General features: G+C 40.6%; 1 protein-coding gene and 1 long non-coding RNA gene across 4 annotated transcripts; one reads left to right on the forward strand and one right to left on the reverse strand.

The window, feature by feature from the left end:
- Positions 1–125: 125 nt before the first annotated feature.
- Positions 126–1,152, forward strand: LOC121708474. Its single transcript, XR_006031654.1, has 3 exons — positions 126–447; positions 845–884; positions 1,077–1,152. It is a non-coding gene; the product is annotated as an uncharacterized LOC121708474 (long non-coding RNA).
- A 5,590-nt stretch (positions 1,153–6,742) lies between these two features.
- ltb4r2b (leukotriene B4 receptor 2b) lies at positions 6,743–14,980 on the reverse strand. Of its 3 annotated transcripts, none has more exons than XM_042090938.1 (5): positions 14,212–14,980; positions 12,448–13,062; positions 11,202–11,402; positions 9,083–9,126; positions 6,743–7,338 (listed from the first exon to the last, which is right to left on the reverse strand). In XM_042090938.1, the coding sequence occupies exons 2-5, from the start codon at positions 13,054–13,056 to the stop codon at positions 7,071–7,073; spliced, it is 1,122 nt and encodes a 373-aa protein (XP_041946872.1). In that variant the 5' UTR covers positions 13,057–13,062; positions 14,212–14,980; the 3' UTR covers positions 6,743–7,070. The 3 variants fall into 3 exon arrangements, with proteins under 3 accessions (XP_041946872.1, XP_041946883.1, XP_041946863.1); XM_042090949.1 differs by having other exon boundaries at positions 12,448–13,058; positions 14,208–14,980; XM_042090929.1 differs by having other exon boundaries at positions 12,448–13,058; positions 14,203–14,979.
- Positions 14,981–16,759: the final 1,779 nt, after the last annotated feature.

Raw genomic sequence — 16,759 nt, forward strand, 5'->3', positions numbered from 1 at the left:
CACCAATATTTGTAGTATTTTTTGTACATTTTGATGGTTTTCGATACCGGAAGTGATGACCATGTTCAGTGGGAAGAAACACAAACACGTGGGTTGATTAGGAGATAAATTCAACCACATGCTCATTATCAGTCTCTTCTGCTCCTTCGAGGAAGATGGACGGACCTTAGGCGGAATCAGCTCCTCTAGGAAAATGTTTTTGTTGTTTTAAACGTATTTAAATTACTAGCTCGCGATGATTATGTAAAATATATAACCTTAAGAGTACAGTGAGAAATGTGTTCGGTAGATAATTTAGGTTAACAGTGTGGCCTAGATTTACAGCGTGCTACAAAATTAGCTAAGTTAGTGTTAGCGTTATTGTTTTCTAGTTCAGCGTCTGGGGGACTTCTAGGCCTAGTAGTAAAACTATGAAATAATGGACTGTCGTAGAAAGCATCAAATAAGGTGAGTATTTGGAATATTATCGATGGTTGTAGCCTCTGTATGATACTTGGATAAGTGGTTTCACGAGGTCTTCGAAAGTGCCCATGCATCCCTTCAAATTGTAGCAGGTGCATGATTCCTCATACTACAGAGTGCGTTACAACGCCACTCCGCATTTTAGTCGGTAATGGCGCAAAACTAGTAGCAGTACTCGTCTTATTAGACATTCTCTGTTTGTAGTTAAACTGCAACAGCGTGTTTACTTGCTCCTAACCTTTCCTGAAATGATGTGCATGTGAGTCCGTGTTTCAGCTGAATCTTGATTATATTTCACAGCACTGATCAGGTTTTGCTTCTGTAAAGGGATGTCCAACTACCGGCCCGGTAATTAACCTCGTGTCTTTCTTTATTTTCCAAGGCAATAATCAGATCTTGTAATGTTAAGACCACGCTATCAGGTATGTAGGCCTTGTTAGGCTAAAATGAATTGTTCTCATTTCGCTGTCTATTATGATGAATTGCATGTGTCCGTGTTTCACCTGAAATGTAATGATTATTTACATGCACTGAAATGGACTGTAGCAAGCATTGTTCCAACGTTTGATCTGATCAATTGAATATTAAAGCTGCTTTATTTAAATTTGTTGTAGGTGAACCTCGTGGAGGCTTGGGGTGCTTTTGGAATGGAAGAACTGCTTGAAACTTAATAATAAAAACTAAAATTGATCTTTTTGTCCCCTTCAGTCCTTCATTTTCATGGTCAGTAAGGTACTTTGTTGCTTGATCACTGAGTGAGCAGGTTGCATCCATGTTTGATTGGGCAAATGCAATGCACATGTTTACACCAAAATGCAGATGCTGCCAGACGCTCAACTGTGCAGTAATGGTTCTCTGTATGCTACACCAGCTCCTTCCCTGACAAGGGGCAAAACTAAATGTTCAAGTTGTGGACTATTAAATTGAACTGTTGCATATTTGTGCATGATTTAAAAGTTTTATTAAATAAAACACTACTTTTTACTGTGTTTGTATATTTGCTCTCTGCACAGTACTTTTATTATGAGACTATTTAACATTCATAGGGCTGATTTTAAGAAGTAGAAATATACAGTGTATCTGAAGCTTTAAAGAAAAGAATATGGAGCAATTCTGTCTTGGATGAAAGTTATTTGCATCAATAATAAATATAGATCGGTAATTTTTGTAACCAGGTTCCGAAGTGGGATTTATTTTAAACCGCCGGCTACCTTTTGCTGTGTAGACGGCACAGCTGGCAATTTTATGATGACATAGCTCCACCCCTCAACTCGGCCACTGCACTCGACCTGACAAGCTGCTTGTCGGAACAAACCAAACCATTTCATCATGATTTATGTGCACAATGTATCAGCCTTTTGTTGCTAATGGCGGCCTTACATTGTACGATTTTGGTCTTTTCACGGTCGGCGACTAAATTTCCAAAGTCGGACAGAAATCATGGGAGTTGTGCTGGAATCGCGGCGCGCTCCCGTCAACTATATCGTTAAGTGTAAGTTGCCAATCTTAGCGGTTTAAGTCAGTCGGAGTCAGTCCTTTTCTAGTTTTGTCGTTACGACAGTATCAAACATGTTTGATATTGTCGTAAGTCTTTCTAGTCGTGGCTCATGCAAATAGTGACGTGAACTATAAAAACCAATAGTGACCTCTCTCCAACACCAAACAGGAAGGGGCAAAGTAGACGACAGATGTAGCCTGTATGATTATTTGTTATTCTTATATTGGTCATTTCTTCTACATATTTAGTCAGCTCTTCCACGTGACGGAACAACTCTATCGGTTAGGGATTAAACAATGCTCCAGAAACACGGAAAATACGACTGAGTTTAGTATGCTATAATTTCAGTTCCTGTTTATCTATTGCACGATGGGTAATCATTTAAAGGAATCTAGTTGCAGTCTTGTAAATAGTGACCCTGCAAGATCCCTAGTCATTGCAAAATCATAGTCTGTGACTTAAAACTCTACTACTTGTCTTTAGATGTGAGAGGGTCTGAGACTAGTCTTTCACAAATCTTTTGCAAATCTTTCCAAAGTCTGTCAGTGTAAGGAGGGCTTAAGTTAGAAGCACACTTTAGCTTACTGACTAGACTGCACTGCTGCAGTAAGTTAACCCCCTGCTAAATCCAATCATGGTATGTTGGTAAGTTAGGCCTATTCTCACTTAAGCAGAGGGCATTTAAGTAACATTAAGTAGACCATATCAGGTGATATGGGGGGCGGGAGAATAATTGAGAGAATCTGGACAGCTCTTTTGACCAAATATTTACAGGTCATTTTGCAGGGTTAGCCTACCACTGGCCATGGAATATAGAATTTTAAAAAGTAAATTCCAAACATGGTAAATCTATAGAGTTTGATCATTTGTTTGGGCCAAGTCATGAAATATAAGTGAGTTATCGTAAAAGCTAGCCTGACGTAGTCCTACTCAATTCTAGTCAGAGTAATTATGGGGCGTGTTTCAACCGATACAGGGGGGGAATTAACCTGACCCTAGCCAGATGAATTTCGCTCCGCCTAGCTCCACTCATCCATCTGGAACCGATCCATTGAAGTGTTGCTTCAGAAGGCTGGGCCTAATCAAAAAATGCTTGCATAAGATTGAATAAGCCACTTGTCCGTCATCTATTGACGTGCTACTTCAACCACTCACATCGAAGCCAACCCGTGACGCTAATAACAGTGTCACAGTCGCTTCTACGCTATGTCACATCTATGAAACTCCCGCCCTGTGTCCTGATTGGCTGAACCATAAAGTCGGTTGCAGAAATCACTCTCAATAGAGTGGTGAAGTCCCGCCCCTTCCGTTTGCCTCCATGGGACCTATCTTTCAAAAAAATTTGAACGGCAGTCTATGGCGAAAAAGAAATTATTTTCTGGTCCCGGTTGACTTGTGCCTTGAATATATGTTTGTAAATTTTAAAGACATTTTTTCATGTAAAGACATTTGCAGTTTGTTTCGTAACTATTGAATTACAACATTGTGAAAGATCGTAATTCCAACGACTACAAACCCATCAGTCGCGCTAGTGACGTTAGCTCATTCACAGCCACACTAGATTGTACAAGCATACCAGCAACAGGTCTTAATTGGGCTTTCCTTGCCGAAGAAAATACCATGAGTCAGAGGATTAAACACATCAGGTAAGTTGTATTCGTTCATAGACTGTACATTACATACTGTTAAGTGACATAGCAGGCAGCAAGATGCAACCATTAACTAGCATAACAGCTCTTATCGTTTCATTACGTTGGTGACGTACATCGTTCGAGACGAGAGATGTAGTCCACTGAGTGGATTCGCACAAAACCAACATAACTTTTGAAGTCTATCGAACAACAGTACTTTCTTGACGTGAAAAATTATCTTTTAAATTCACACACATCATATGTGAAATTTGTGGCACAATTCAACCTGGACCAAAAAATAATTGTTATCTCTCCATTAACTCCCGTTCATAATTTTTTGAAAGGTCCCATGGACCGGAAGTAGAAGGGGCGGGACTTCACCACTCTATGGAAGAGGTCCCAGATGGATGTGAGTGAAGCTAGGCGGAGCTATAGCGGAACGAAATTCATCTGGCTAGGGTCAGGTTAGGGAGGAATGCCTCTGCACTCAATTGGATAGACCTAACCAATCAGAGCAACAAAATAGCTTACCGTGAGGTGTAGGAAGAAAACACGAACCATCCTTCTTCTCCTATATCCCCTCCGTTTTTAAAAATAATTCTGTTGAACAGTGATATGCTACAAACATGTTAAACAGCTAGGAAAGGCTGTCGCAAATCTCGAACAGGTGGTCAATCAGAGATTTCAAACGAACGAGGGAACATGTCGCAATGCAACAGCGCTGTTTTCCCTTGATGAAAGTGAAACCACGAGTTTTCCCACATCTCAACTTTGGCCAAAGTTTTCAGAAATAATCGTTTTCAGTGATACAACCTCATTAAATAATATGAATTTTCCAAATGGGGTCTTAAAAGCCATATCCTTCTAGCCACAGCGTTTTTATTTCAAACATAAGCCTAATCTAAGCATGCTCAGATGACGTGATAGACCAGGCGCTGTTGCTCACCTGTCCATCATCGTAAAGCCTGATTTGATTGGTCCACCTGATATAGGGCGAGCATACTTCCACCACAATAGACCTCTCCAGAATAAGTCCCGCCTCCGTAACTTCCGTATCCATCCAACTTCCGGGCGTCAATTGTCTATGGGAAATAACATGGCGTTTCGAAATATCATGTCGGTGCCGTTTAAGAAGTATATTATAGACTATACTACTTAAACGGCACCGAAAATCAAAAAATCCAGTGGAAACTAGATGGCAGAAGTGTGAAGGCCAATCTGCCCAATTATAGACTATACTACTTAAACGGCACCGAAAATCAAAAAATCCAGTGGAAACTAGATGGCAGAAGTGTGTAGGCCAATCTGCCCAGCAGCTTTATCTACTTTGTCACTTACAGTTTGACAGGTACGATCTTTCAAAACGCCATGTTATTTCCCATAGACATTTGACGACCGAAGGTTGGATCGATACGGAAGTTAGGAGGCGGGACTTATTCTGGAGAGGTCTATGAAGCGATGCCAGACCGAACTTCCCGACCTCAAATGTTGTGGGCGGGACTAAGTTCGGAATGGCACCCAGGCTACGTAAAAGCACCAATTACCAAACCTTTCGTTCAAAAATTCTAAAGCAATGATGTTTTTTTAAATACTTCAAAATAACATTTGATAAATGAACCTTACATTTTTCAGTAGTCATAGGTGTGTAGATTTGAACAAAATCTAGTTTGGTTTTTACCGGGGCTTTTACTGCCTTGTTTACCACGCTCAGAGTTTAGTGCTGGTGACAGCACCAACCAAACAAATTACGGTTATACTTCAAGTCATTTGCATAGCTACCGTCGGGAACACCCACTGGCATGCGTTGACGGAACGTAACGCCGGTGATCCACTAGCATGCGATGCGAACACTGCGACGCATCCGTCCATCGCGAGGCGAGTATCCAATAGTAGAGCAAAACGCAGGGGAGGTCCATCATCACGTAGCCTAAACAAAACCTAATTTTCCGGTAGTGTGGTTACCGCCAACGTACAGAAACATGTCGGATGAGAAAAAATAATCATAGCAGTGTCTACATTTCTGTGTTTGTATGATGTGTGGCTAGAATCCTACATGGACAACTTCACGATTGAAATGACCGCCCAACTTGCAAACTAATTTATAGATGTGACTTTCCCTCGGTAATTTCAAAATAGTGGAGGGAAACATTTTGTTTGGTTGTTTACTAGGCTGCCTGCTCTTGCCCTGCCGTTTCCACACATCTACAAAAGGGAATGCCCATCAAAGCGTCTTCATGGAGGGTAGCGTCGCGATTTGGGGAATTCGCATCGCGTGCTAGTGGATCAGGGGCGTAACTGTAAAAGCCATTACGGCTCCTACACACAGCTGCGTGTGTTGCGTTGCTGGAGACGCATCCTATTCACTTTACATGGGCTCATGTCATCCGTTGCCGAACTGAATTATGGGTCCGTTGCGTCGCGTTTCTCCCGTAGCTCGCGTTGAGAAGTTCAGCTGGTGCTGCACTGACAGACGGCACCGGCCAATCAAGCCAATCAACGGACGGCACCAACCAATCAAATTACGGTTATACTTCAAGTCATTTGCATATAGCTACCGTCGGGAACACCCACTGGCATGCGTTGATGGAACTCAACTGTGTGTAGGAGCCGTTAGGGTGTGGGTGCTTGCGTTTCTTTAGGAATCCGCCGTCTTGGTTTGTAGGCTAGAATTGAATATTAAGTGACACGTAAGAGGTCAGAAATACGGGACGTTTGGTAATAGGTGACATTCCTATGTTTGTAGCTCATTCAAATTTCCCAAGGCATTTATCAACAGCCATATTTTCTCTGCAGTATTGTTATCAGACTAGATTTTTTGTGCCTATTATGTTCCTCTTGCTTGTCAAGAACTTGCAGTAACTTCAGGCAAGAAACATAGCATTAGGCCTATATGTATGTAATCTAATTTAAACTTTTCAGTTAACGACTGCAAATGTCAGAATTAGTGAAAGCAGTTTGCAAAATGATGTGTTTAAGATACTGTCTGCTCAGAACACAAGCAGCATGGTCATAGGAAATGCAATCCCTAATTTTAGATAGGGAAAAGTCAGGCAATTTGATGTATGCCTTTAGAGTGTGAATCCTGATAGCAGCCTTAGTAGAAGTAAAAAGATTCCTGAGACATAATCCTTCACAGATGAAACACATAAGGTGAGTGTACAAAAGATTTAATATATTACAAATGCAAATATATACAGTCTTTTTGCTGTGAACATTTTATAAGAAATCCAGTTGTATATTTAATCTAAGAACAGCCATACAAAACATGAAAAACATTATTTACAATATTTAAAGTTTTTTTTTACAGATTCTTTTTTTTTTTTTTACAGATTTCTAATTAAATCCATCATATGTGTGCAGACAGAATACACCACCATCTGAGTCACCTGTGTAACCCCAGAATAGATACACAGGGTATAGACCACAACACTTGTTGGAAGAATGACACGCTGATCATAGTAACCGACTCTGCACACACACTATATACCGGTTTGGGTTCCATTTTTCACAGCCTGATCCCTTGCACTGGTGGAGGAATCTGTTGTCTTCAGCCCCAGCGTTTCTTTCCTCATCTTCCTGGCGCCTGAGTCCAGAGCAGTCCCCTCAAACAGACGAGCCATAAAGGCCAGGCCGTTAGTTTTGATGTAAGACCTTCCTGCAAAAGTGTACAGGATGGGATTGGCACAGCTGCTGATGAAAGCCAGGGAGGACGTCACCGCACGACTGGGTCTCCAGATCTTTTCCAGACTGGAGACAACGGAAGTCAAGAAGCAAAGGGAAGTAGGTCTTGTTAGTAACAGTATTGACAAGCTTGCATTACATGCATGCATTTAAAACAAAACACTTTATGGGTCATTCCACGTCAGTTCAACCAGGGCCCACGCACTTAGGTCTCAAAAAATTCTGAAAAAATTACCAGGCGTACCTATGTTACCCAGGAGACACACTGTAAAATTACTCTTATGTAAGATCAATACTTTCCAAGATACAGCCAGTTTTACAGGGGGAGGGGGGTGTCGATTTTGTTCGGCCTCTTTTTTTTGTCAAAGTTCACAAGCCCACAGCGCAAGAACTAAACCATGTAGGAGGCTCAAATTTTGCATGCTGGTACATAAATAGGAATAGTATGTAGCAAAATCGTCACGTTTGGTCTGGATAATCCTGCATGGTCATAGCTGTCCCTCAAAGTTGATACAAATTTTATTGGAGTTTTTGGCTGGGCTCTGTTTAAGCCTTCAGAAGACATATTTGTACTCAACATAGGCTCTTGATTTATTTTCCTTACTGAGATAAGTAGAAACACTCTCACAAAAAGCAATGAACAGAAAACAAATCCCTTCAGGGTCTGAACAGCAGACCTCACAAGTCTGAAAAATCATTTTGGTTATCATTTTCAGAGCACCCAAACACCTTGTGGGAATATACAAAGATTTTTTAAATATGTTTTTCTTTATTCTCCATGATCCCTTCTTTTTGAAAACACCAATTTCACTTGTCTTATGCAAATCTTTCTTTTTTATTTTCCACCCTGAACATGGGCAAAATGCCCCATTGACATCAATATGTTTTATATAGAGTCACCACACTGCCACCTGTGGTTGTATAGAGTAACCTGTGGTAGCTCTATACAAAACATATTGATGTCAATGGTGCATTTTGCCCATGTTCAGGGTGGAAAGTGAAAAAGAAAGATTTGCATAAGACAAGTCAAATTGGTGTCTTTGAAAAGAAAAGATCATGGAGAATAAAGAAAAAAATATAAAAAAAATCTTTGTATATTCCCACGTGTTTGGGTGCTCTGAAAATGAGAACCAAAATGATTTTTTAGACTTGTAAAGTCTGCTGTTCAGACCCTGAAGGAATTTATTTTCTGGTCATTGTTTTTTGTGAGAGTGTTTCTACTTATCTCAGTAAGGAAAATAAATCAAGAGCCTATGTTGAGTACAAATATGTCTTCTGAAGGCTTAAACAGAGCCCATCCAAAAACTCCAATAAAATTTGTATCAACTTTGAGGGACAGCTATGACCATGCAGGATTATCCAGACCAAATGTGACGATTTTGCTACATACTATTCCTATTTATGTACCAGCATGCAAAATTTGAGCCTTCTAAATGGTTTAGTTCTTGTGCTGTGGGCTTGTGAACTTTGACAAAAAAAAGAGGCCGAACAAAATCGACACCCCCCTCCCCCTGTAAAACTGGCTGTATCTTGGAAAGTATTGATCTTACATAAGAGTAATTTTACAGTGTGTCTCCTGGGTAACATGGGTACACCTGGTAATTTTTTCAGAATTCTTTGAGACCTAAGTGCGTGGGCCCTGGTTGAACTGACGTGGAATGACCCTTATGCCAGTTATGTCTGCAGCCAAGAGTATGCTACTGCAATGCCCCACTTTGAGCACCACTGGTTTGTGATAAAAAGAATCCCTTGGAACCTATGCTACCATGAACAACAATACAAAAAAGGTGTAAGATAGAGGAGAGATTACCTCGCTGCCAAAGGGGTGCCCTCTCCAGCAAGCGCAGCTGCAACCTGCCCAGGTCAGTCAGAAGAAAACATTAATGTTTAGAGTAAACTTTATTCAAACTGTCAAATCATTTGAACATGACATCAAAAGCAGTTTTCACTTCAGTGTTCATAACAATTGGAGCAGCAGAGCTTAAAACTCGCTTTCAGTTGGTTAAGAAAACAGATTGCAAGACATAAGAGCGCATCTGGTATCAGAACTTGGTGAAAATTGCTGAGCTTATTTAGCAAGTTTCAGTCATTTAAAATTTTTAATTAATTGTAATTACATTTTGCTACAGTGCACATTTTGTGCCCAACTAATCCACATTTCTCTATTCCCATGTACAGCACCCGCCAGAATGGTTGGCACCTTTGGTAATGTTGACTAAAAACAGGCATAAAAAATGTACACTCACAATGAAAACAAGGAAAAATCCACCCTTGAAGGGAAGAAAAATGATTCTAAGAAAAAAGAAAATCTCATAAATAAATATTTTTAACAAAAACACGTTGCTCACAATTATTGGCACCCCTAGAAAATCTTACATACAAAACCTAAAAAACAGAAGCATTTCCCTATCTAATTTCAACTTTGTTAAGTTAATCAGAGTGTCTGTGAACTTTCAGAGGTAGTTAATTACTTTGGTTTTCACTAAAGTATAAAAATAAAGTGACACAGAGGCAAAATCCTCTTGTCATTTTTCAACATCAGAAAGACAAGAGAATACACTAACTTTAAATAAAAAGAAAGTGTGTTGACATTTGTAAGTCAGTGAATGTCTATAAAAACTAGGTACTTTGTTGAAAATGCCTATATTTACAGTTAAAGCAATGATTAAAAAGGTTCTAATCAACTGGAAATGTAACAAACATGCTTGGACAAAGACCCATGGTTATCTCGCCCCCACGTACAGTATGGAGGATCCTAAGATAGGCAAAAAATTCCATAAAGACCACTTTTGGAGTATTACAGACAAAGGTGTCATCTTGGGGTCACCAAGTCCCCCAAAAAATCTTCAAAAGTGACCTCACTGCTAATAGCTTATATAGAGGGCATGCTAGGTAAACGCCTGTCCAGTCATTTAATTACCAATGTAAACGGCAGGAGTTACTGAATGGTACAGTGACTTTTTTTTGAAAGTGTGGTCTATTGTCAGATGACATGAAAATTGCGCTCTTTGGCTAGGAACACTTTAGGTGTGTTTGGCGTACACAGAAGAATGACTAATCTGAAAAAAAAAAACATACCTAATGAGAATTATGGTGGAGAGGCTGTGCTATTGTGGGGCTGTTTTCATTCCCAAAGGCCTTGGGAATCTAATTAAGATGCATGGTATCACAAACAACATGAAAAACCTGAACATTTTTAAAGGAAATCTGTCAATCTCTGCCAAGATACTAAACGTTGGTCATGATTGGATCATTCATCAGGACAAACGTCTAGATCAAAACAAATATGGTTAACTGAATGCAAAATCAAGCTTCGGCCATTGCCATCTCAGTCCCCTGATTTAAACTCCATAGAAAAACAGTGGGGTGAGTCAAAGAGGAGAATGCACAAGTGTGGAACTATAGGAAACTGGACGATCTGGGGAGATTTTGTAAAGACCATCAGTCTTAAATCTCTTGCTTCTATGGGGTGTCATAGGTGAATATTACAAGCTGTTTTATTGGAAAAGGGAGGCTTAAGAAGGTATTATAAGCAGGGGTGCCAATAATTGTGAGCAACATTTCTCAAAACAAATTTGCTTCCCTTCAAGGTTGGATTTTTCCTATTTGTTTTCATTGTGAAATTACAATAAATCACTAACAGATTATTTTTTATACCAGATTTTAGTCAACTTTAGCATGGGGTGCCAATAATTCTGGAGAGTAGGCCTACTGTAGATTTTGGCCCCTAGAAAAGTTCCAGGCCAGAAGTAAAAAAATATCAGTAAAGTTATATTTCATCATGAGTCATCATGAGTCTTTGTGTTGGAAAAATACAAGTTCCCGAATTGTGAAACACGTAATGGTGTTAAAAGGGATAGTTAGTACATGTGAAGAGTATGTGTGATAAAACACTACAAATAAACCAAAGACTGTCTAGATATTCTCACCTGTATCATATTTATAATATGGTAGGGTAACCAGAAGATGCCAAAGACCACAATAATGGCATGGATGAGGTTTTCACTGCGGACCCGGCGAGTGAACTTTGTCCTCCTCAGGCGTCGCAGGATGCAGACATAGCTGCTCACTATCACTGCATATGGCACTAAAAAGCCCACCACTGTCTCAAACATGTACTGGAACACCTCCTGCAGCATCACACAACAAAGCACATAGTGGCAGTGTGGGTAAGAAAGACATGGCAGCAGACAAATACTTGCAGAAACAATTTAGAACAATCTGTATCACACATAAACCAGAAACATTCAATCTTGTTATTCTATAGACCCTTTCAACAAGGTAAACAAAAACAATGCTTGAACGTTCTATTTGGGCCCCAATCTACTTCCTCTGCATTAAGATAACATATGGAATGTTAAAAAGGAAGTCTTGTGGGGCCAACTATGATGCTGATTATGGAACTCTCTTGAAAGGGTCCATAGTAATGCACAATTCTATGATGTTATGTAATACCTCTATAGTGTTCCTAGTACAGTCTACTTCTACAGTGAGTACCCAAATACTATAAGATTACAAAAATATCTATAGGATTCCTAGCCTGGGTGCCATTCCGAACTTAGTCACACCCACAACATTTGAGGTCGGGAAGTTCGGTCTGGCATTGCTCCATCGTGGAGCAAGTATGCTCGCTCTAGATCGGGCGGACCAATCAAATCGGGCTTTACGATGATGGACAGGTGAGCAACAGTGCCTGGTCTATCACGTCATCTGAGCACGCTTAGATTAGGCTTATGTTTGAAACAAAAACGCTGTGGCTAGAAGGATACATGGCTTTTAAGACCCCATATGGAAAATGCATATTATTTAATGAGGTTTTTATCACTGAAAACGATTATTTCTGAAAACTTTGGCCAAAGTTGAGATGTGGGAAAACTCATGGTTTCACTTTCATCAAAGGATGGTTTGTGTGTTTTCTTCCTACACACGGTAAGCTATTTCGTTGCTCCGATTGGTTAGGTCTATCCAATTGAGTGCAGAGGCATTCCCCCCCTGTATCGGTTGAAACACGCCCCATAATTATGTCCCAATGGAGCAGTATCAGACTCATATTCTGACTAGAACTGAGTATGACTACGTCAGCCTATAGGATTCCTATAAGATTGCTATCATTTAAGATTCTGATCGTTCTTTTTCGTTAGGGTCGATTCCCCCAAGTCCCTTCCAGTCGCTCACCATTCTGCCATATTCCCCTATCCCATGCTGTGGCGCGCACACATAGCGTATTCCATTTCTGGTAGGGATCTCCTCCACCTGTCTGAAGATCAGAGCGGGCAGGGCCAAGAGCAGCACCACCATCCAGACGCCGGCCAGCACGCGCAGTGCGATCCGTTTCTTGTTGAAGGTGCTCACGTGATGGGGCCACACCACCGCCACCAGCCTGTGGAGGCTCATCAGCGTAATGAGCATGATGGAGGCGTACATGTTGACGTTGCACAAGTAGAAGAGAGTCTTGCACAGGAACCTGCTGAAGATCCAGCTCTGCTTGGCCAGGTAGACCACGAAGAAGATGGTCAGGGCCATGAGGAAGCCGTCAGCGCACGCCAAGTTGAGGATGAGCAAGGTGGTTATGGAGCGCTTGCGCGAGCGCGCCAGGATGCTCCAGATGGTGAAGAGGTTCCCAGGCACACCGATGAGGAAGACCAGGGTGAGGATGATGGCTCCCACAATGGTTGTGGCATCGTTACTTACGAGGCTCAGTTCCTCGGTTTTGTTGGAATGGTTCAATGTAATGTTGACTGTAGTAAATGAAGTAATAAGGGAAGTTTTGGTAGGGCTTGCCATATCTGTAGTAGAAAGATACAGATGAAGTTTAGTAACAGTTCTCTTTACAAATATTTGTATTGAAACATAAATGCCTTGTGCAGAGAAGACATGATAACAATATCTCCCAAACAGAAGGTATACAAATTCACACTACCTATGTTGAAATGTGTTCATGAGTGAAGGGAGAGTTTATACCTTGAGGGAAATGTGTGTGCTCAACAACAGCAGGCAAGCATTGACGGAGCTAGGCAACTATTGAGTCAACTTCTCAGCCAGTAATAAAACTGGCACAGAAAAAACAACATGCTAAAACATGCCATGTGTCTCAATAGTTTTGGATAGAAGCATTTGTTGGAGGTAACATTTCATTAGTCATTTTCTCCGAAGTGCTTATTGTTACAACATGCCAAAGCACATTTGACTTTGCACACACAATAGACTTCTTATGGGTGATTCAGACATGGCTATCCCTAATTTATATCCATGGGTATGGGGATTGAAATCAAATAAAAGAAAATAAACGGAGAGCAAGTGTGCGGACCTTCTTTGTTACTGGATCTTGGACTTTTGGCTCCTGCACCTTAATTTGGATGTGCGCACGTTCCCAAACTGAAATACGTATCCCCAATTTATAAACATTGTTTTGTCCATTGTTTTGCATACAACAAACTCAGTCTTCATCTCCCCAATGATTGTAACAGTATGTCAACAGGTCTGCGCTTCAAGTCTGCTCCTGTTTTGGGCATGTTGGCAGCACACTACTGACTTCATGCAGTAGTTTGTTGAAGAGTTGAACAGAGGGAAATAGAGGAGCATGAGGTGTATATATTCATTTCCGGCCATTCCTCTCAGTGTGATCGTTATAACATTTGGCAATTTCCAATGGCTTGCATCAGAGCACTTTCCCAACAGTGTCTCTATTGAGGAAAACGATTGTCTCAATACAAGAACTTGGATTATGAGTTATGCAAACAACAAGGAACCCATTGAGCTACAAAAGGGCAAGATTTCCCCCATTAAATGACAACAAATGTTTAGCACAAGAAGCGTGGGTATATACAGAGTCATGTAAACAATTGATGGAAGAGTTACTATTTTTGAAGATGCAGTGAGGGAGAAGAAGAGAGAAAGACGGAGAAAGGCAATAAGTGATTGTTTCCTCACCTCCGCTGTGCTGGTCTTGATGATGGAGATCAAAGGGTCGCACTGGGGATAATCTGTGAAGGGTCAAATCTTCCTGTTCACCGATCCAACTCCTCTCTCTGTTTATGCTTGCTGTAACAACGTTCTTCTTGGCACTTTCCTTTTCAGTGATGTCCCTTCTTAAGATGAGTGATATCCTTTGGGACCGAAATTCTCTGGATTCTTGCCAGAGGCTTTTTAAAGTGAAATTTAAATACTGTTAGTTGGTATTCCTGGTAGCTTTGTATCTTGTTCTCTATTCTGTATAACACTGCTCAGTGTGTTTGTCTGTACTCGTCTTCACACCAAAATGATAAGTCAGTGGCCACACAGGATACAATATGTAGTGAGAAAGAGGGAAAGAGGTATGCCCAGTTCCACCCCCTTGCACTCTCTCTCTCTCTCTCACTCCCTCTTTCTCTCTCTCTCTCACACACACACTCTCTGCCTGTCTTTCACTTCCCTGCACTTTCCTTTGCTCTCTCACTCATTCCTCATTGGCCCTCTCAGTGTTTTATGTCACATCCTCACCCTTTTGCCCCTTCATGATTTTTGGTATTTGAATTCTAGTAGCTATTTTGACATGGAAGAGATCCACTCATGTCTACATCATTCCTACAAAACATTCTCTTGTCCTCTGTATTTCAGCTTGTTTGTTTAAATGTCCCAAAACACTCATAAAACATAGCTATTAAAAGTGTTTTTGTGTTAGTGGGGATGGGGATGATTGTATTGTGTGTGTGTGTGTGTGTGTGCGTGCGTGCGTGCGTGCAGTGTTGGGGAGTAACGGAATATATGTACCGGCGTTACGCATTCAGACTACAAATTATGAGTAACTGTATTCCGATACAGTTACAAGTTAAATAGTTGGTATTTAGAATACAGTTACATTGTTGAAATCAATGGATTACATGACGATACTTCTGTTTCATACGTTTATTCACTCTCTAAATAAATTAAGGCAACTCCATTTCCCAGAAGCTCCTGAAAGCAATCTATGATGAAATTGTTTCCATGTTTAAATCCAAGCCCCGCCGTCTTGCACTAGCCTCAAAACGCAGCCAGCACGCATTATGGACGCGTCATCGGAGACCCTGAAATGACTGTTTGCACAGCAAATTAGGAGTAAAGTAAGTGGAGGTAACTCCTGTTCCTCACTGGTCATGGTTCCTGATGTCTGTTCAAAGGATATTTTCCCAAGTATTAACAGCTCAAGCTACTTCGGCCAATCAGTTACACAGTTTTCTAATCAATAAACAAAGCCTAGTTCACGTGTTGATTTAGACCTACAATAAAACCAATCTCTAAAATAGGCACTGCATTCTAAGTTTTTTATTCTAACTTAAAATAGCTTTATGGATTATTATTTTTTTTCTAATTAGATCTACATTTACGTTTTAAAATGAATTATATGGTGCAGCCTCTGAAGAATTATTCCTGCGAGTATATATTTTAACGTGCGGTTTTTGATTGTCATTACGCGATCACGTTCATTTTGAGAGCACTGATATAGAGTAGCCTATAGTGTTTACATTTACAGGTCATTTGCGTTCCACCTGTCATATGCGCCCCTCACTTGTACTGGGTTGATGCCACCGAAAAATCTCACTGGCACACCAATTATAATTTCTGGCTATGCCCTTAAAGTAGCCTATTTATTTTGTTTGTTTTAATTAGCCTAGTCGCCTGCTGTAGTTTTAGTGGTCACCTTGCTATTTTAAAGTTGTATCAGGTAGCTTAGTTGGCTTTACATTCTCCTATGTGGGCCACACTTCACACTTCAGCCATTTGGAACAGAAGAACACACCAGAATAGTAGGCCTAAGCAGGATTTGATGGCCGCATTCCATACACTTATAAAATGCAATTCAATGCGGAAGTAATCTAAGTATTCAGAATACATTACTCAGATACGTAACGGAATACGTTACAAATTACATTTTTGGGCATGTATTCTGTAACGGAATACGTTTTGAAAGTAACCCTCCCAACACTGTGTGTGTGTGTGTGTGTGTGTGTGTTTGTCTCAGAGAATGCAGTTTGATGTGTCTAAGTGTGTATTTGCGAATGAAAATATCTTATCTTATCTTAAGTACTTGCCAAAATGGTTCCCATTTCCAAATATAATCCTCCACACACAAACTCCCTGTCACATATTTTCTCAGAGAGACTTAGGCCACATGTTAGAACACTTCAGAAATAGAGATGTACTTCCATCAGAACACAGAAAACTGCAAGTACTTACTCGCTTATGGAAGCGCCCATATACTGCCCAGGAATGTTAATTATTCGTTCAATGGGTGGGGTATAGAGATTTGGGCAAACAGAGAGAGAGAGAGAAAGGGCTGAATGCAAAGATGCACAGTTATGGGCATAGCACTTCCTCTTAAGGGTCTAACCACAACCAGGTGTTTGAGACAATCAGAGATAAGCTATCAACTGATTTCCTCTGGAGAGTCATGTAAGTAAACTTCCTGTTCACCTGGGCTGATTCAAATAAATTCAGTTTTATTCTATGGTGCGTGTGTGTGTGTGTGTGT

This window comes from Alosa sapidissima, chromosome 1 (assembly GCF_018492685.1).
Source record: "Alosa sapidissima isolate fAloSap1 chromosome 1, fAloSap1.pri, whole genome shotgun sequence".
In the NCBI taxonomy this organism is placed as follows: domain Eukaryota; kingdom Metazoa; phylum Chordata; class Actinopteri; order Clupeiformes; family Clupeidae; genus Alosa; species Alosa sapidissima.